The sequence below is a fragment of the Mustela nivalis genome (assembly GCF_964662115.1).
Source record: "Mustela nivalis genome assembly, chromosome: 1".
NCBI classification, from domain to species: Eukaryota; Metazoa; Chordata; class Mammalia; order Carnivora; family Mustelidae; genus Mustela; species Mustela nivalis.
The window spans coordinates 126,240,918-126,261,587 of NC_139020.1; the positions used below are offsets into that span (position 1 = coordinate 126,240,918).

Sequence of the window (20,670 nt, forward strand, 5' to 3'; positions counted from 1 at the left end):
CAAGAGCTCATGGCCTTTGTAAGCTCTGATGCCAGCCCACCTCTCAGAGGGCAGGGAGAGCCAGTCTCACAGAGGGGCAGGTGAAGTGCTTTGGAAGCTCCAAGGCAGGAGACAGGGCTCCTGCCTGAGGCATTCAGGGAGGGCGTCCCAGGCCGCTGACAGCTGCATTGAGCCTCATTGGGGGCAGGGGATGGGGGAGGATTTCTGCCTTCCAGATGGAGAAGAATACTTGGACAAGGCCAAGAGAGGGAACTTGCGTGGAGTGTGGGGGTGATAGAGAAAGCTCCCTCCCACCAGCCGGAAGATGTGGCTAGAAGGCAGGTCTGAGCCAGACTTACAGGAATGATACTCCCACCAGTTCCTGGCACGCAGATTGGAGCCTTCCCATCACACAAAGAATTTGGACAGGCATTAGAGCCACTGTGCTGCCGGAGTCCAAAACTGCTGCTCCTGGGGGCCATCAGACGATGATGTCTTCCTTGAGGTGTCCCCTGCCTTTACTTCACATGACAGGGAAAAGCTGGGGGGAGCTTTCTGCCTCAGGGTCAAGCCATCTTTGCCGTTTCACTGGTACTTTCACTGGCACTTGATTCCTGCCTCTTAGTTGCCCAAAGAGACTCGAAGCTGAGCTCCCAGTACCAGGGACAGTGCCCAGTGATGCCTGGCTTTGTTTGGCTGAGGGCCATTCTGCTATCATCTCCCTCCCTCCATGCCTACGTAGTTTCTTTACAGAGAGACACAATGGCAGACTTGGTAGCTGCAGGTGGGAGACGTTGCTGGAAGTATCTCCTTTGGAAGCTCAGCAACCCAATCTGATGATGGTTGTTCCCTCAGGCTCCAAAGGACTATGGGTCTTCCTTTCTTAGGGATCAATAAAATTGGGAGGCAGTAGCATTCAGTTGTTAAGAGTGCAGGTTTGGACATCAGGGAGACATGGGTTTAAAATTAACCAAGGAGATCATACTTATCAGCCTTGACCTTGGACCAAGACAAAGCTAACATTTCTGATCCTCAGTTTTCTGATTGGTTGGAGGTAGGTGGATGGAGCCGCCTTCACTATTATTCCTACCAAGGGTTGGGAATAAAATAAAGTGAGTTCAAGTTTCTGATTCCTTCGGCCTGGGGATTCTCTGATTCTGGCTGTCATGCTCTGCAAACCAGCTGGCCTGGAGAGGGCCATTCAAGTTGTCTTGAATCAGACTCTAGCCCATGGCTTACCTCTTCTTCATCATGGGAAGAAAGTCCTCCTGATCAGAGGCCCTCTTTCCAGCAAAATGAGATCCCACATTCATCCAGAAAACAATTGTTCCCTTTGCTGTCTTTCCAGCTGTCATTAACCTGAGCCCCGGAGACCCCCGGTGGATTGGAGCCTGGTGGCTGGGCCTGCTCATCTCCTCAGGCTCCTTGGTTCTCACCTCTTTCCCCTTTTTTTTCTTTCCTCGAACAATGCTCAGGGAAGCAGAGGTAAGGTTCTGAGTGCCCATGACTCTGCCTATTAGAGTTCAAGAAAGGGAGGTGGGGGAAAAATGAACTGAGAAGCTTCCACAAGTGAAGCAAGTTCTGGGTGAAATCTAGAGAAGTTATAAGGTGCAGGACTCCTCAGAGGCTTGGAGAAGTAAGAGTGCTGGTGAATTTCCAAGAGATGGTCTCTCACCAGCCTTCCCTTACCACATCAGCATCTCAGACATCTGGAGGGTTCCAGGGAACACAGTTTGGGAAACAACAAGTTCACAGTTAAGAGTCAGGAAAAGCTGAATATATGACCTGGCACAGTTGGCCCATCATGTGTGAACCTGCAGGACTGACTCGGAAGGAGACCCTTGGAGCTGTAGAGCATGAGGGTGGGCTGAGAGCAAGCCAACTGTGGGCAGAGAGACCTTTGGTGTGTCTACCGGCCCTGTCTGCTGGGAAGGAAGTCAGAAAAGGATGAGAAGGGAAAATAGAGACAAGAAGTGTCAATGGGGCCTTGATGTTAGGCATAGGGTATGATCCCATAAAGTTCGGGGGTGCTGCAGTGACTGGATGACCATGCAGGGGACAACATGGCAGCTGGGTCAAGGTTGGGGATTCAGGAAGGAGGGAAGGCTTGCCATCTGAAGAGGCCTGTGTAGACATGTGGGATGGGGCTGAGCACCAGGGTGGGGGTTGCCGGGCAGTCAAGGCAAGGGTAGGGGCGACATTCCTGGAGAGGGTGCCGAGGACTCAGCAGTGGGCATATTGGAGGAGAAGGGGGCCGAAGTTAGCATCAAGGTTTTGAGCCACAGCCAGAGCTCAACATTTGGCAGTGAGGTGTGTGAGATCTAGGCGGAGCAGCAGGAAGAGGGGCAGGGGTGGGAGGGCCTCCGCTTGGCTTGGGGAAGAATTTCAGAGGTTGTCAGTGCATCGTGGTGGTTTGGGGGTCAGGCACACCTGAGTCTGGGTCCAGATGCTGAGTGATCTTTGGCAAGGTCCCTTGTTTCTAAGTTTCCTCTAACATACTGGAGATAGAGCACCTGTCTCAGCCGAGGCTATGATGAGAGCTGATACATGTGGAAGCCTGGGCGTGGTGCCCAGTGTGGAGTAAGCACTCAGTGCGTGGGGACTCCCATGCCTGGTGGTGGGTTCTCCCAGGGAGCTCTAATGGCGTCAGAGCTCGGGAGCCTTTCACACCGTGGGTAGGGGTTCAAAGCTGCTGCTGATGAGTTCACAAAAGATAGGCAAGCTCACTGAGGTGGTATGGGTAGAAAGTGTGGGCCAGCGTCCAGGATGGAGCCTTGAGCAGGACTCAGCTTTGGGCCCAGAAGGAAGCAGAGACTCTATAGAGGAGACAGTAAGAAAGAGCTGGAAACAGAGGTCATTCTAGACCAGTGTATCCCAGAAGCCTGCAGCCCGTGAAATCTGAGGATGGGAAGAGGTATAGCCATGACAGACAGACAAGGGGTGAGATCTGATTGGACACCTTTTGGCATCAGGCAAGGGAAAGTTAGACACGAATAACATGCCTCTCCGGAGGCTTTGGCACGGACATGTCCTGGCCGGCAGCCAAAGCACGGGGCCCATGGACATGCAGGTGGCATTTGCTTGGAGAGATCATTCTCTACGCGCCCTCCCACACACCTGGGGATGCTCAGTGCTGCCGTCTCTGAGCCAGCGAGACCAGACCAGAAGGAGCAGGGGCACAGGGAAGGGGCACTACAGGAAACCTGGGCCTTAACATTCTCCCCCTTCGCTGCCCGCAGAGGTCTCCTGCCATAGAGGATGAAGCAAGGAAGATGGACGATGCCAAGCCAAGAAGTTCCCTGATGGATTTCATTAAACGTAACCAACGGACCCCACAAAGCCCTGGGGCGGGGTGGGGGACTGCTGGCTTGCATTGAGGGTCGGGGGTGCCCCAGCTCATGTGGTGTGGTGTGTGGTAAGTCGCAGTAAGAGCAGGTGGTCCCATCTCTCAGGAGGGGTTCTGCCAGGGGTCCTGGTGCCTGCTTCTGTGCAGGTTCCAAGAGACTCAGATGTAAGCAGAGTCGGCCCCGCCTCCCGGCCCCAGGCCCCGTGTTCTCTCCCCTCCTTTCACACAGAGGTGGCTGTCATGTGGGGAGGAGTTTCCTGGCATTAGCTCTATTTCTAGCCAGGCTTTGCCTGGTATCTTCTAGGCACACCCTCACTTTACTTAGCCTGTGAGCATGTCGAGTGGGAGTCGGGCAGCTGCGTGCCCCCGGCCACTGAACTTCTTGGTGCCTTAGATCTGCCCTGAGGAAGACAGGAGGGCTGCCTAGAGGAGGAGGAAAGGCAGTGACTAGTCCCAAGGTCGCCCTGTGATGACTGCCATGAGGGCCCGGCCCTGACAGTGTCTGTTTGCAGGCTTCCCCCGTATCTTCCTGAAGCTGCTGATGAACCCACTCTTCATGCTGGTGGTTCTGGCCCAGTGCACCTTCTCCTCGGTCATCGCGGGCCTCTCCACTTTCCTCAACAAGTTCCTAGAGAAGCAGTATGGCGCCTCCGCGGCCTATGCCAACTTCCTCATCGGTGAGTCCTGGAGGGTGGGGGTGCTACAGGAGCTGGGGGACCCTGCCTGGGCCCTGCCTCCGGGAGCAGCTGGACCCTCCTCCACCCATCCAGGGAGGGGCAAGGTCAGACCGGACACAGACAAGAGCCAGAGGAAAGAATTTTAAGGACATTTTTCCTGGTTAGCCATCTAGAATGTTCTTGGCAGATCTCTGGGGCCCCCATCATTCCAGGCAGGGATGGGTGGAGGCCAGGGTCTGCCTTCCTCCCCATCAGAGGGACTGGAAGTCTGACAGCCTCCCAAAGGCCCTGACATCACCAGGGGCAAAAGAGGAAAGAGAGAAGCTAGAATTTGAGGTTAGGCAAAATGCCTTGCGGTTTTTTTCCCTTCTTCACCAAGGAACTGAATACGTTCACCTGGGTAAGGAGTATGCGGCCCGGTGATTCTCCACCCTGGCTGCACTTTGGGATCTCCTGGACAAATTTAAAAAAATACAGATGGCCAGGCTCCATGCTCAGTCCCTGAAAGCAGAGTCTCTGGGTGGGGCCCAGCATTGGTGTTTTGTGCAGCTGAGGTTGAGAAGTACTGACGTGGTCCCACTAAGCACCAAAGTGAACTACTGAGCCCCGTCTACAGGTGAGCCTGGCCATGTGGATGTGGCAAGGTGGTCAAGGCCTTGGCCGTGACCTCATCCCTTTAGCCTTCAGTTACCAGCTAGCACATTAGACAGGGGCACCACCGTGTGACCCATGTGGTCACAGTGAGAATGCAATGGGGGGCCAGGTAACGAAAGGTGCTTAATAAATGCACCGTCAACTCACCTCCCTCTGGCTGCAAGGACTCACTTGTTTCTTTATTCTTTGCATAAGCAGGGCAATGTGCTAGATGTGCCTGGCAAATAGTAAGTGCTCATTTAATGTCAGCTAGTACCATTGCAATTGGATGTATCAAATGTTCCTTCAGGGAGCCATGCCCCTTATCCAAAGTTCAGCCCAGTGTCTTGGTCCTGCCCCCACTCCCAGTCCTGTGCACCCAGACCACTTCTCTTTTTCTGTAGGTGCTGTGAACCTTCCTGCTGCAGCGCTGGGAATGCTGTTTGGAGGAATCCTCATGAAGCGTTTTGTTTTCTCTCTGCAAACCATTCCCCGCGTGGCTGCCACCATCATCACCATCTCCATGGTCCTCTGCGCCCCACTCTTCTTCATGGGATGCTCCACCCCCACTGTCGAGGGTGTCTATCCCCCCAGGTAAGAGGAGTGAGAGGTGAGAAGATCCCCTTTGCTGAGGCCAGAGCCTGGATCTGGCTGCCATCGTCTTCCTTTCTGTTTCTTCAACTCTCTGCTCTCCTTTTCACTCTTTGATCTAACCGTTTATGTGGCAACGTAGAAAATGAGGTCTTGAATCGTATGCTCAGTCCTGAGAAGAAATCAGAGGGTTCTAGTGGGCCACCAGTCATGGGGATCAGGGCTCTGTTTTTTTAAGGAGCACCAAAAACTAATTAGTTGAGTTTCAGGGTGAATCTGTAGGGCTGCAAGCCTCAGGAACCAGGAAATAAGCTATGTTTAGCATCCGCTCTGTGCCGGCTACAATTACAAAGTCTTCTTGAGCTGCTGCAGAAAGATGAGAGACGGGGACTTGAAAAGATCTGGGAAAGAACAATGAAAGCAATGTCAGAAACCAAAGATTAGGGCAGGTGAGGAAGAGGGCAGGTAAAGTATACCTGTCAGATGGCATAAAGCAATCTGGCCCCAAGTTTGAAGTCTGGCTTCATGTTCAGCAAGAGCTTTAGGGGCCTGTGAGGGGAGGGTGCTGAGCAAGGAGCGTGTACTTTCTCCTGGGTGCCCCTTCCAACCACCTCTTCTTTTAGGTCTTGCCTAATGAGATTGCAACACTTGGAGAAACTACCCTTCAGTGCTCGTGAGGGGTATGAGGGAAGGGAGGATTGCTCAGGGCAAACCCCTACCCGGTTTGTATTGTTCTGCAAGCTGACTATGGACTGAGAGAAACTGAGACGACTTTGAGCTTTCCGGTGGTTCTCACTAGGAGTCTTTTTATTTTTTCAAAGATTTATTTACGCAGGGGCCCCTGGGTGGCTCAGCCAGTGAAGCATCTGCCTTCAGCTCAGGCCATGATCCCGGGGTCCTGCGATCGAGCCCTGCATTGGTCTCCCTGCTCAGCGGGAAGCCTGCTTCTCCCTTCGCCCCTGCCCCTGCTTCTGCTCTCTCTCTCAAATAAATAAATGAAATCTTTTTTTAAAGATTAAACATTTTTTTTAAAAAGATTTCATTTATTTATTTGAGGGAGAGCAAGCAGGGGGAAGGAGAAAGGAGATGGAGAAGGAATCTCTTTGCTGAGCACAGAGCCCAACTCTAGACCCTGAGATCATGACCTGAGCTGAAATCCCGAGTCAGATACCTGACTGACTGAGCCACCCAGGCACGCCCCCAACCCTGCAGGGAGTTTTTAGCACAGGGCTTTGTCCTCAGACTGGGGTGAGTTCTAGCACAGTGCTTTGTAGCTGGTGACAGTTACTTTTCTAATCTTCAGTGTTCTCATCATGAAAGGAATATGATTAATTGTCAAATTGCCATAGTGGCAGCATGAAAAGTCTTGGGCACTGTGCCTGGCACATAAGAGATACCCCGTTAATGTTAACCATCAGCAGTGTATTCTTTCAGCAGAGCCCTGATCTGTGATTTGTCAGCCTATCCCAACCCCCCCCCCCAACCAGAGGAAATAATCATGAATGTCAGATGCGGAGGAATGGTGGGAATGGTGAGATCAGCTGGTGAAACCCCCTGGATTGTAGTGCAGGGGGGAATGCAGGGACCAGGGGCCCCAGTCTTCCCTCGCCCCCAAGTCCAGGTGGAAGAAGAGTGAAGGGAAGTATTGCCTGTGACTTTGGTGTAGCATCTGCCATCTCTTTCATTGGAGTCCTGGTTGGTTGGTTGGTTGGTTGTCTTAATGCCCCTCTGTGGTGTGGGGTTTGCTGACCACGTCCTCCTGGCAGCAGTTGGTGATGCCATGAGCACTGACCAACCCATCAATTCACCATTGGCTCCAATAGGCATAATTCAGATCCCAGGGTGGCGCTGGCCCGAGATAAACAGAGACACACAGGCACACTAACCAGGCGGGGAGCTCACACTGGGCTGGCGTGGGGAGGTTTTTCTTTTGGTCTCGCTTTGTTTGATTCCCCATTTCCTGTTTTGCTGGCAGGACATCAAGTTCTATACATCTGCAGTTTCCCTCCTGCCACAGGCACTGCTCGTGCCCAGATTCCGTCTTCCACCCAGTGTGCGGAGACAACGGAGTTGAGTACCTCTCACCGTGCCACGCCGGCTGCACTGGCATCAACATCAGCTCCGTGACCTCCAAGCAGCTGGTAAGGGCAGGAGGTCTCTGTGCTCAACGCAGGCCCTCGCAGACTGCTCCTCAGCACCAGGATGGGCAGAATGCCACCCAAGCCACACTCGTTCCCAGCCTCATGGCCTCTGCGCCACACCTACCCTCTCTCCACCTCCCCTTCCCTAAGGTCATGACCAGATGCCTACATCCCAAAGTCAATTAAAGATTGGCCGATGTTCAAAAAAATTCACATTCTTGAGGCCCAACAATGCTCAGAGCAGAAATGAGCCAAGCACTCCTTCAGCTGACGCCTTTGAGTCACATCCTGACGGATCCTAAGGGGCAATGCTGGGTCCTGCATCCTGGCTGTGTGGGAAGCCACAAGAACAGGCCCAGAGGAATCGAGAGCAAGGGGTCTTCTATGATCAGAACCTGGAAGTGCGATCTAGGGCATTTGGTCGAACCTCTCAGCCCTGACTTGTATATAACCTTACAACTGGTCTGAAGTCATGCAGCTACTTGGGGGCAGATGTGAGACTAGAACCCAGGACCCTGCCTCAGTCTGGGGCACATCTGTTCAAGGTCATGGAACTCCTAGCCACCAGACTTGACTTATGCAGCCCACGTTCACTGGGTCCACAAGGTGAGGTTCTACCAGCCCTCTGAGGGCTAAGGCTCCTGGCTTCTAGGGTCATCCAGAAGCAAATCAAGTTGAGACACATATTCAGTTATTCAGCAAATACTCAGTGACCAGCCAGCACAGCCACAAGTGTGAGGTCTCAGTGGTGAACCCATCAGACAAGGTCCCCACTCTCTTTGAGTTTTCATTCTAGCAAATAAATGTACAAGGTAATCTTAGAATGTAACCCATGCTGCGGAGAGACTTAATGACTAGCCTCTCTAGTTGCTGGAGGCCTCCCTGAGGAGGTGGCATTAAAACTGAGCAGCCTGAAGAAGAAAACCCTAGGAAGGCCTGAAGGGAAGCCTTCCAGGTAAAGGAATGGCAAGTGCAGGGCCCAAGGACATGACAGAGACAGGCACAGGAGAAAGCTGAGAAGGCCAGGGTTGGCGCTGAGAGCCATGCCACACCCAGGCCAAGGCTAGGCAGGCTGGGCCTAGGAGCTGGATGTGCAGTTCTGCTAGAAATGCCCTAAGGAGAAGAACATGCCTCATTCCCTTAAGCCCGTGTGGAGGCCATGGACAAGGCTGGCCGCCACTTTAGCATCCTCCTCCAAGAGGACTGGGCAGGGCTGTTCTCACAGCCACCTTCATGGGCAGAGGGAGGACAAAGAGTGCAAACAAGATGGTCTCTCCATTGTCTTCTAGTCAGAGGAGTCTGTGGTGGCTTCTGTGGTTTTCTTATCTTTATTTACTTACGTCTGACTCATCTACTTCCAGAAGTTACCTTGACAGGTTTCCAAAAACAGCACAAATCCATTCTCAAGAAAAGACAGTAGATTATAAACAGAAAAAAATGTATGTTAAAAAAAACACAGACTGAAGAGAAATAACAACTGTATTGTATATGACTTATTTCTGAGCTTCCCAGCAGCCAAAATAAAGAGGGTGCATAGTTTCTGCCATCTGCCGGAAAGAAGCCTGCTAGCTGGTTAATTCTAGTCCTAGCCTTGTAACTGCTGGGACATTGAAATGGTCATAGGCTAGTCCATCAGATGCTGTAAGAAGAAAGGTGAAAACCACCTGACGTGGGCAGTGGCCCCCAAAGCCAGTTGTATAAGAGTGCTGAACCGTATGAACCGTATGAACAGACCAGAGCCGGGGACTCTTTCCCTAGAGTCCTTCATGGCTAGGAGCTCCTCTCAGGCAGGAAGCTCTGGCAAAGGCCTGACTGATAGAGAGCTCAGTGGATTCTGCTGGGTTCCCACTGATGTTTCCTGTTTATACCGTTCTTGTTTTCCCTGTAAGAAGCATACAGACAGCAAAAACAAGCACCCATAAAACCGCGGTGGTTGGGCACAGGGCAGCCCCACCATGGAGAGAGCCCTCCCCTCTCCACCCCAGTCCCCTGCTGGGTAGGCCCTGCCTGGCCATGGGATCCCACCTGTCCTGGTAGGGGTGGAACTGGGGAGGGGCCCCGCCCATGCTGCATGACCAGTTTCCTTGAAGACAGTTTTGATGGCCCAAACAGCCGTCAGAGGTGGCATCCGTGGGGCACCTCAGAAACCTCACCAGGTCTGCTCTCCAGCCTCCACATGCATCATCGCCCAGCTCCCCAGACCCAGGGGACTCTCTGGCTGGAGCTGGTGCCAGCCTTTGAAGTGTGTGGCTGCGTGATGATGACAACAGATCTCCCCTCCCTCTCCTTTCCAAGACGTATCTGAACTGCAGCTGTGTGACCGGGGCGTCCGCTTCAGCCAAGACGGGATCGTGCCCCATCCCCTGTGCCCACTTCCTGCTCCCAGCCATCTTCCTCATCTCCTTCGTGGCCCTCATAGCCTGCATCTCTCACAACCCTCTCTACATGATGGTTCTGCGGTGAGTGCTCCTCTCCTTCCCCCATGCTGCCTGCCCTGCCTGCCGGCTTCTGTCTCTCCTCTTTTCCTGCCACCAACAGAGATCCCATCCCCAGGAGGGCAAAGCCACAAAGGGCTGAGCCTTGAGGAAGCCAGGCTGCCTGGCTCCACACTGTGGACATACCTGAAGATTCACTTATGTTTAAATCCTGAAAGAACTAAGAGGAAGGAAGAGAATTCAGGTAGATGCACAAAATCAAGATGAAACAAACAAACAAACAAAAATGTGGAAAGTTCCAGAGACAGAATGAGGGCTTTGAGAAAGGATGAAAATAAGAAAAGCCCAGTGTGCTAGGAGCCAGGACCAAGTTCTCAGGTCAGAAGAGAGAGGCTGGCCAAGGTGGGAGGGGAGAGCAGAGGTGTCCCATTACGTGGCGGTGGCGGTGGAATGCCTCTGAGCTTTTGAGAGGGAATTGACCCTTCCTTCACCTCACCCTCTGCCAAAGAGAAAACAACATTTCAACCAAGTTCACCTAACCCACCCCTGCCTGCCTTTTTTCTGTCCTCACCTTCCTTGAGAGCAGAGAGGAAAAAACACAGGACCTGGACGTCCAGTGCTAGGGTCAAAGACCCAGCTCAGCCGTGCACTGGTTGGATGTCCTGGGATGTTGCCGACCTCACTGAGTCTCAGTTTCCTCATTTATGAAAAGAGGCTCGTGATATTGACCACAAGGGACTGGTGTCAGGATTATCTGATAAATTGCTTTGTAAATATAAGGTACTCTATGTATTGGTTAATTATCACTGTTCACCAAATTCTAAGAATTATTAACAGCTAGCTAGGTGCCAATGGCCTATTTTTCCCAAAAGGCTAGGAGATGAAGAACAGAAGCAGCCATCTGTCAGGGCCTGGGATTTTACCCTGTTGACAAGTTAGTTTGCAAACTACCAAGCTCTTGTTCTTGTTACTATTTCAAGAATGCAGGTGGGAGATAGGAGACTCGTGGTTCCAAGACAAAGGTCTATTACTCCCAGGTGCTTGCAAAGGGCAGGAACCTTGCATCATTCATCCTTGTGCCCCACATCCCACGGGGTGACCCGGAGGTCCCAGGTGTATGCTTCCCACACAGTGAGCTCCTGTCATGGTAAGGAACACTGAGCTTGGGAAAGTCACCACCTACGTAGACCAAGCTTGCTCTTGGTCTAGTGTAAGGTTTTGCCCCGTGCCTCCGGGTGGCTTACTGCAACCACAAGCCTGAGAAGTGGCTCAGGAAAAGAGCAGTCAGAATTTTGTGTTCTTAGCACATTCCACGGGAGCAGGTGAGGCTGCTCAGAGCCCCAGCATGTTGCCCTTCCCAACACCATGAGTACCCTCTTTCTGTCCCTCCCCACTCTGTGCATTCCAAGCACCAGTGCTTTCATCCAAGACCTGGAGTGGGGTTACTTCTTGCACCTGGGCCAGATGGGCCATAATGGACCCTGTAACCCCAAGAAATATCATGAGTGGCCATGACGAGGAGAGGGAACAGGATAAGGACATTTCACAGGGGAGTTCCTGAGCAGCAGGTAAGGGGCAGTCCCTGTCAGTCGGCCTCTCAGAGGGCTCCATCAAGCATCAGGGCTAGGGAAGCTGTGGAGGAAGAGCATCCTTTCAACCACAGGACGGGCTTTCCTAGAAAACCTCTCTCTTCTAAGTCTGATCTGGAGCTGGAGCAAAACGGAAGAGGTCCCAGGATCCCAAAATGGTTTAAAGATAGATCCCACTGGAAAAGATGAGAGAATGGATGCTATTTAGTGGGAAGAAGGTGAGGCTTAAAGAGGACCGTGTAGGTGACCCAAGTGTTATTTGTACCCTGGCCCCTAACCAGGTGTGGAAATACAGGCTGGGAGAAATGTGGGAGGAGACAGTGGGCCAAATGCCAGAGTTAGTTCACAGCCAATGAGAGCAAACACCAGAAGGGGCTCAAGCCGTTCATCAGAAGCCAAACTGAGGTACCCAAGCCACGTTCAGTCCAGAATCTAGGAGAGTCTGCTCAGGGACAATGACCAGGACTATTATGAACTTGGGCCACTGGAAGAAACTGTGGGCATAAAGGGGGTGTCCACTAGATTGAGATTTGAGGCACCTTTCATGGGTGGGGGGTCCCAAATGGGTGCCTCAAGCCCGTGAGCATTTGTTTCACTGGGCCATCCCTCAGAGGACCTGGAAGAGGGCCCTTTTCCGTGTTGCTAGCAGGAGTGTGGGACCAGAACAAAATGTGTGCAGAGACCTGAACATTACTTCTGAGTTCCCTTCCGCCCCAAAAGCCCTTCCCCCATGGTACCCACCCTCCAGGAGTGTGGGTGTTCAGAGCACAAGAAGCCTGGTGCCTCTGCAGGCCACCTCCTGGCTCCCCACCTTGTGGATGGGGTTTCCCTCTCTGCCCCCTGCCCAGCTGGGATGGCAGGGCCTGGCAATACCACTGCCAGATAGCTTCACTGTCTCTCTTTGAATCTCCTTCCTCAGCTGAACACTTGTCCTCTCTTGAGGGAAGAAGGGTAGGGGCAAGACCAGCTCTTTCATTTGCAGGACCCAGTACAAATTGAAAATGAGAGGCTCCTGGTTCCAAAATTATTAAGAATTTCAAAAGAGCCACAGCAGAACATTAAATCCAGCCTGGGGCCTTTCTGAGGACAGGGCCCTGGGAGGCAGCACAGGCCACACACCCACAAAGCTGGCCCTAGGTAAAGGATTTTTTCAGTTGCACACAGAAGCCTAGGGCCCAGGAGCCTTAATTACACTTTCATCGGGGCTTTATTGCTATTCACACTCCACGGGAGTTGTTCAGACCTGCTGCTGTGAACACACCCTTTCCCATCCTTCTCTCCATTCCCAGCCTCTTCTGCCCTCTGCCTTTTGAAGGGGACAGGGGCAACCCTAAAAACCACAAGACCAGAGGCTCTCAAATTTGACTATGCAACAGAATCTCCTGAAGGGCTTCCTAAGGCACAGATGGCTGGGCACCACCCCAGGGGGACCTGATTCTTAGGTCTAAGGCAGGGCCCGAGAATCTGCATTCCCAATGAGTTCCCAGAGGCTCCTGCTACTGGCGCAGCGACTACGCTTTGAGAACCACCAGTTCCAATAGGAGCACTCGGCCATGGTGAACCCAGCCAGCCAGGTGGCTGTCGGGCCATTTGAGGGGAGGTTCTGGCTGACTCTGCGGCAGGCTGCCCCTGACCGAGCCAAGGCACAGCCCTGAGTCCTCTGGCTCCTGACTCTTCCTATCTTCCTTTTCAGTGTGGTGAACCAGGATGAAAAGTCATTTGCCATTGGGGTACAGTTCTTGCTGATGCGCCTGCTGGGTAAGTGTCTGAGATGCCCCCTCCTTCCTGAAGAGGGGCTCCAGGGCATGGGGGGGACGGGGCTGCAAGGGTCAGGCGCGGGGGAAACCCTGTCTCTTCTCTGCTGTAAGGAGGGGCAGTACATCATCAACACGTCAGCAAAGGCCAAGACCCTATGTGGGCGGTTTCCCCGTTACTTGGGGTTAGGAAAGATTCCATCTATGGCATTAATTCCAAACAAAACTATGCAAGAAAAATGAAAAGTGGACACAGCTGAGGATACCTAATAAAGAATTGAACGCAGGTATTTTTTTCATCTTTCTCCAAGAACTGGCTGTAGGAACAAACCCCTGCATTCTTGTCCAGCCAGAATAGCAGTTGAGCCCGGCCCTGGCTTCCCTCCCACTTTACAGAACTCACTCCTCCTGACTCTATTCAGCCAGTGTTTCCCAGTGTGAGGCCCTCTGCCGGCAAACCCAGTCTACACTCAAGCTGCCCAGAGACCTCGGTGAAACAGAGCCCTGCTTGGGGGAGCTGGGAACACCTGGCCCTCTCCCTGGGGGCACGGCTGGGGAGGTGGCTCATGTGTGCCCCTCGCCCACCCTCTCCCGGAGGCTCAGGCTGGACCATGCCTTCGCTACCCATCCATGCCAGGGCGCGCAGACCCTTGCAGGGCCTGGTAAGCCAAGTAAAGGGACCACGTGGAACGGAGTATTGATTCAGGATCCGGCGGGTGCACACAGCAGCGGGGAGCATGGCAGCCGCCTGGGAAGGTCTTCAGTCACTGTTAGAGGGTCCTGGCTGGCCTCCAGTGCTGCCCTGCAGAGCCCGCCGTGCCTTATTATCAGGGAGCCAGGCTGCACTTGGCCCTCCAGCATCTTCCCTGATGGTTCTGGGCTGTGTTGGTGATGTCCCTCCTGGGACCTGCTGAGCCAGAACCTTTGCAGGGCCGTCTCCCATGGAGGTTGGGTGGGGCATACAGATGATGATTACACCAGTCTTTTCCACGGGATTTCTCAGCCTTGGGCTCCTGGCTGCCCTCATGCCAGCACCGCCCCTTCAGAGCCTGCTGCTTGGGCCTGTATTACCAGCGTGGAGGACACAGGGCAGCGGGCTCTGCCATGTCCTGGTGGCTGAGCTATGGCCATCTTCACGGCTCCTTCTTACCACACAGCACTCATGTGTAACTCACTCTGAGACCTGTGCTGGGAAGGAAGCCCCGCGTTGCACCCAGCGCAGCCCATGGCCCGGATGGGCCCTGAAGAGCTTCTCCCAGCCACCAGGGAAACAACCACTGTCCCACCACTCACGGCACCTGCCGCCTTTTTTGGTCCCTTGAGCTCAGACAACTCGATATGGGATCACAGTTAGAAAATCCAGGCCGGAGGTCTTCCATTCATCACCCAAGAACGCAATCGCACTCTGGGGTAGAAGGCAGGATTTCCCATGGATAAAACCCAGCAAGTTTAAAATTACCCACCAGGACTTGGCCAGTATTGTTTCTGGACTTTGTTTACTACATAGGAATTTTTTATTACTATTACTTTATTTATTACTATTATTTTATTATATTATATTATGACTATTATTTTACTACTATTATTTACTATGTTGGTGGACAATCCCCATGGCCAGTTTCCATGCCCTGCTTAGCCGGAGACTCTGAAGTGAGCAGGGTCTGAGTAGAGAGGCTGGTTCTCAAACGTTCCCACTTATGGCTGGAGCCACAGGCAGATCTCCTCTTTCATTCCTCCTGAAGCAGCTTCTCTCAGGATCCTCCACAGGGTTGGCCCGGCTGTTCTGAGCGCAGTAGTTCAGGGTGTGGATCCTGGACAAGTTCCTCCCTAGTCCAGTGACTGCCTAGATCCGTAGCTAACAAAACAGGGGTCATTCTGAATACTTAACAGCAGGAAGGCCTCTAGAGTTTCTGCTAGATCGGGTCTCACCATTCAACTGTGGGAAAGTTCAGGGGGCTGGGGGAGAGACTCTGAGCAGCCAGGGTGTCCGGGGTCTTCTGGGGGCATTGTCTAAGGCAGCAGGCAGCCTGGTGTCCTGGAAGAGCATGGGCTTCGAGGACACAAGGGTTCAAAGTTCAGCCCCGACCCTCTTGGTTCTGAGAGTGTGAGCTAGCCATGCCCACCTTCCTCCTCCTTAGAATGAGGGCACCCACCCACCTCCAGGCCCTGTAAGGACATGAGGAGTCATTGCCCTCCAGAGACCCCTGCCACACTGTGGAAGTCAGCATCTCTCCACCTGAGGCCAGTCCAGTATGAGAACCGTGTTGTCTGTCTGAGCTGGCAGCTAGGTGACCTCTGTGACTCACTGCCCTGAAAGGATGGCTCAGGTCTCTTTTCTCTCCTAAGCCTCTAAGGAAAGAGAAATTCAGTCTTCCAAGAAAGCTGTTTGGCTGTGCAAAGGCACTACAGTTCCCAGGGGTGGGGCAGAGCCACTCTCATTCATGGGAACCATGCAGGGGTCCTGGGGGCAAGGACGGCCCCCTACCCTGCCAGGCACCTCCACCTGCAGCTCTACGTAACCTGCGCTTTCTGAACTCTCTTCCCGTGGACACCAGCCTGGCTGCCCTCTCCAGCCCTCTATGGCCTCACCATCGACCACTCGTGCATCCGTTGGAGCTCACAGTGCTCAGGGAGGCGTGGGGCCTGTGCGTACTATGACAACGATACTCTCCGAGACAGGTGAGGGCCCCGCATGCCCCTATGGCCCAGGTGGTAATGGATCCTTCCCTAAATGGTGACAGCGTAGTCCCTGCGCCGCTGCCCTTCCTGATGGCCCTGACCCTGGGACATGGGCTGCGGAGCTGCCGCACCCCCTCACCAGTTCGTCTCCTCCTGCCCCCCAGGTACCTGGGCCTGCAGGTGGGCTACAAGGCACTGGGTGTGCTGCTGCTCTTGTTCATCAGCTGGCGGGTAAAGAAGAACAAGGAGTACAACGTGCAGGAGAAGGCTGCGGGCCTCATCTGACCCTTGACCCCCGGCCCAACCACTGCCTGCTCCAGAAAGTGGACCCTGCCCCTCCACAACTGTCTGTATTTACTAATGTTAACATATCGTTTCTGTTTTTTTTAAATAAGAGAAAACCCCAGTCACCATTTGCCCTCTCTGCCTCCCCTCCACCCCTCTCCGCTGCCAGGATTCCTCGGGTCCACTGTGTACCTGGGCTGGATGGGCACTGGACCGGAGGGCCAGGCCTTCTCAGTTCCCTGGGAGGCAGCCCTGTGCCCAGCATCTCCTCGGTGCGGGATCTCCCAGCAAGGATGCAGCCCCTGCCCCCCACCCCAGCGTTGTGGGGAAGACTTGGTTTCCTAAGTGGAGAGAGCAAAGCATTATCTCCCCAGAGCGAAAAGGAGAGGGCTGGGTTATGGTTAACAGCCAGAGGCAGGCTAGGGGAGGGAGGGGCTTGGCTGTAACCCCCTTTGTGTCTTGGTTCAGCATCAGCACAGAACCCAGCGGGGACTGGCCTCCTTCCCCTCAGATCTTTGCTTCCTGCCCCACAACGCCATTTTGGAAGCTGCCATGTTGGGGAGTATGGCCAGCCCATCCCCTCTCAGGTACCACACACTCGGGTACCAGAGCAGAGACCGAGATACCCCGAGGGTGGGTCACCCACATGCTGTTCCTCTTAACTAGATCCTTCTGTGCTAAGAAAGCCACACCATGGTGAAGACCCAAGGAGGGCTGTGAAGTGGTCAGTCGCCCAACCTCCCCCACCCTCTATGTGAGGACGAGACTGCTCAACTCAGAGTGACGGGAAGACCCTTCCTGAGTGTCCTTGGGAGCGGATGAGGTGGCCGCTCATGGGCTTCCCTGCTGGACCTCACTCTGTGTGCCGAAGAGTAAAGACAGGCAGTCCGAGATGTCAGCAGAGCAGGCCGTGAAGCTTGGGGGGGGGGGGTGTCAAGGGCTGCCGAGCTGGATGGTGAGTCCGTGAAACAGAAGCCAGGGTGGTCGGCTTCTCTGACTCCAGACACGCCTGTGTTCATCAGTGTGTTCTCAGCCTCTCCTCACTGCCCCTCCAGGGCCCAGGGTCGAGCAACCCCACTGCTATGTGGTGAAGGTTCAGAATCAGATGTCCACAATGGAGGCCTTTCATCAACAAGTATTATATTTATTGCAGACCAGCTTTGTGCAAGGCAGCGCCAAACGTGGCTTTCTGCTGGGCCTTCCTAGGAGCTCCTCTTCCTTCCTCCATCCACACGGGGCCTTCTCCCAGTGTGTGCTCGGTGGGCAGCAGCAGGGGAGACCCAGAACAAACCCAGAGACTGTCAACAGGATCTTGACCATCTGTGTCCCACCAGAGGGCCCTAGCACCTGGCCCTTTGCCAGACAGAAACCTGGCTCACCACGTCCTCTGGAGCAGCTGGAACCGGTTATTGCCATCCATGGCCCTCCTGAGTGCCACTCCTCTTGGAAGAACCCTCCAGTAGCCTACCAGAAGCCGTCTCTGGAAAAGATCCCTGTGGTGGTAAGCCAAACTTGTATGCCAGTGGCCAAACTGCTGTGAGACTGAAGTCTTTGTGAAAGTCACACTGCTACACGTGGCCTTATCTCCAAAGATCTCACTCAGGAAGGGAGGCTCCATGCAACTTCTGGGGACAGTGACAGCATTTTAAGATGGTTCTGCCTGGAAAATGGTTCCCTGCTAGTTGTCCAGGTCCTCCTCTCTGTGGTGTAACCAAATTCTGGAGGCACTGCCTTCAGCCGAGCTCATGAACAATGAATGCCAACCTGCAGATTCTGGAAGACTGGTTGCTCTCCCAAGGCTTTATTCTATTATGATGTTGCTATTAATATATTATAATTTTGCTATTGATATTACTCGGTTGTGAATTTGTAATGTCATCTGTATCTATCAGAGAGCCAATAGAACCTTTCTGGCTGGAGGAGGGGCCCATGCCACAACCACAGGGGCGCCTGGCCATGGGGATCGGAGGTAGCATGACTCCCCACCCATCAGCCTGGTTCAGAGCCGGCAGCAGGTGCTTGCTGGTCCTTCGGTGAAGTTCTGCAGACTATCATCAAAGGCCCACGGTGCCTTGAGTTCATATCTGGAGGTGGAATGGAGCACCAATAGCTCAGTCCATGAGACAGACCAGCATTTATATCCTAATTGTCACTGGTCCCTTGGTCACAGCCATCCTACCCCCTCCCCACGGCAAAGCTTTTCCCCTGACGGCCAGCAGAGACTATAATGGGGCCACCTTCATTTCACTTCTAGAGCAAACACTTCTAAGGCTGAGCAAACTTCCTGGAGGGCTGGACACTCACAGAGGATGTGGTTAAAACCTAGCTTCCCAATCCCTCCAGCCAGCCCCCGGGGCCTATGGGAGTGGCTCCTGTCCCAGGCCCCTCCTGTGAGGCCAACGTAGGGAGTCCCTACACCTGGGTGGTGGGTCTTGAGTGCAGCAGAACCTTGGTGACCCCCATCTGTGCTTGGGCCACTGAGAATTCAGGCTCTGTAGGCCCCTCTGAAGGGGTGGGGTGCCTGTTCATTGGATTCCCTGGGCCGCTGCAACCAGGAGCCAGTGGGCATGAAGAACAGAGCTCACTGTGCTGTGTTAAGTGCGTACCACGTACTGAGAGCGGGAGTCTCACTCTCCCAGCTTGAGCGTGCACAGACAATGGCACAATTACTCTCTGAATCAGTTAGGTTTGGTTTCTAGCTGTCATCCAGCCAGGTGGCTGGAAGGTTAGCATCGACCCTCCTCAATGGTCTGGTCCTCAAAGACATCCACAGCCCCTTGGGTCCTGCCAGTATGGGTCCTTGGCCCCTTCCCAGGCTGAGGTTCCCGACCTGCCCTGCATTCCTCCCCCCACCCCCGCCGAGCCAGGAAACCATGCAGAGGCTAGATGCAGACCGAGGCCCTCCCCCTGCCCAGCCCCAGGAAACCCACCTCTTGGCTCCACTCCCCCTGCCAGCACAATCCAGCGCCTCAAGGGCTGAACAAAAAAAGCCAGGGAAGAAAGGGTGTGTAGGAACTTTTTACCTCATCCTTCCTAGAATTTCTTAGCACAGGAGGGGGAAAATGCAGTGAAAATCAAATACCATATCTTCATGATTTATCCTTGGGTCTCAGGCCCTCTGGGGTGATCCTCATCATAGCCCCATTAGGGAGACCGCGCTGGTCCGAAGGCCCCATTCAAAGACGAGGAACCTGAAATTGGGGAAATCACTGTGGCCTACTTTATCCAAATGACACCTATCAGGGTCTAGACTTAAATCACGCTGCCAGCTCTTTTTCCTCCAGACTCAGAGGCAGCCCCAGCCTCCCTACTGAGAGATTCTGAAACAGGGGGAGGCCCCTCTATTCCCACTGAAATTCACTGGCCCGTGGAGGGAGGTGGGGGAATCTGTTGAGGGCTATGTAAGGGGGAAGGGAGGGGGGACGACCAGGTACAACGTCCTTCACCCCCACCTTCCATTCAAGTAGCAAGAACATCACCGTGCTCATCCCACAGGGCCGATTTTGCCCCATAGCACCATGAGTTAAAGGAGAGTCACAGAGAAAATGGACAAAGAGGAAAAGGCTTTCAAGACAAAAAGGCCCTAGAGAGAGCTACAACACAGACAGACCTTCAAGGGAACACCTCCACCTGGTGACAGGTTAGCAGATTCTCACTTAGGAAACAAAGCCACATTGTGATCTCCAAGCCCTCCCAGAGGTGGAGAGATACAGCTAAACTGGGGGCTGAATCCGGGTGTCTCGGATTGTTACTAAAATATCATATTACAGATTCCTGAAGGGACGAGACTGGCAGGGGCTGTGTGTGTGTGTGTGTGTGTGTGTGTGTGTGAGAGAGAGAGAGAGAGAGAGAGAAACAGACAGACAGAGAAACTCTGCAAATCCAAAGGAGAAATCCTCTTTTCCAACCATAGGAACTACATACCTGGGGAAAAGGTCCATCTCCTGCCAATAGCACCCGATTCATTATAACCTTTCCTCAGAGATTAAATATGTAAACAGGCCCCAGGCAAGCCCTTGGCAAATTGCGAGAGAAAGTTTTTCTCCCATGGCACACCCTGCCATTCATCCCCACACAACACAGGGGTCAACCCAGCTTGCTGAGGCCCCTGCACCCCCCCACCCCACCCCAGGCACTGCCACACCTTGAAGTCAGTAACAGTGACTAAAATGCACAGGGATTTTGCTGCCCAGCCGCTCATCCAGCCAGCTCCTCTAACTGGAATTCAGTCAGGATAGGCAGGGCCAGCCATGGTCACCGTCCCCGTCTGTCAAAGGACATAACAGGAGCCCTTCTCTTGCTCATCCAAAGTCTCCTGTGGGTCCCGCTGGCTCTCCAGGGCAGTGGTTCCACAACGCCATCTGCCTGGATGCCGGGGTCCCTCCATGTCACACCGTGCCACCAGCACTGACCAGGCAGGCCCAGAAAGTCCTCAGAGGTCCCGCACTGGTAAGTCAAGTCTGGACCCAACGTGACACGCTCCACCTCTGCCCCCAGCATGTTGGCTGTCACGGGAGTGGGGAAAGATAATCCCATGAGCTCAGAAGAAACAGAAAGCAGG

The 20,670-nt window shown here is 53.7% G+C and overlaps 1 protein-coding gene across 2 annotated transcripts in view; it reads left to right on the forward strand.

Moving 5' to 3' along the window:
- SLCO2A1 (solute carrier organic anion transporter family member 2A1) overlaps positions 1 to 17,963 on the forward strand; it is an 80,847-nt gene extending 62,884 nt beyond the window's left edge. The window contains exons 6-15 of one of the 2 annotated variants that reach the window (XR_014308084.1): positions 1,328 to 1,464; positions 3,219 to 3,297; positions 3,838 to 4,002; positions 5,040 to 5,229; positions 7,202 to 7,367; positions 9,663 to 9,826; positions 13,085 to 13,149; positions 15,701 to 15,824; positions 15,989 to 16,696; positions 16,776 to 17,963. Coding sequence is in view for 1 of the 2 variants with exons in the window: in XM_082718955.1 (XP_082575081.1) it covers positions 1,328 to 1,464; positions 3,219 to 3,297; positions 3,838 to 4,002; positions 5,040 to 5,229; positions 7,202 to 7,367; positions 9,663 to 9,826; positions 13,085 to 13,149; positions 15,701 to 15,824; positions 15,989 to 16,109 (1,211 nt within the window). In the remaining variant the exon portion in view is untranslated. Of the gene's footprint in view, positions 1 to 1,327; positions 1,465 to 3,218; positions 3,298 to 3,837; positions 4,003 to 5,039; positions 5,230 to 7,201; positions 7,368 to 9,662; positions 9,827 to 13,084; positions 13,150 to 15,700; positions 15,825 to 15,988 lie in introns of both variants that reach the window. The other variant, XM_082718955.1, reaches the window with a different exon arrangement.
- Positions 17,964 to 20,670: the final 2,707 nt, after the last annotated feature.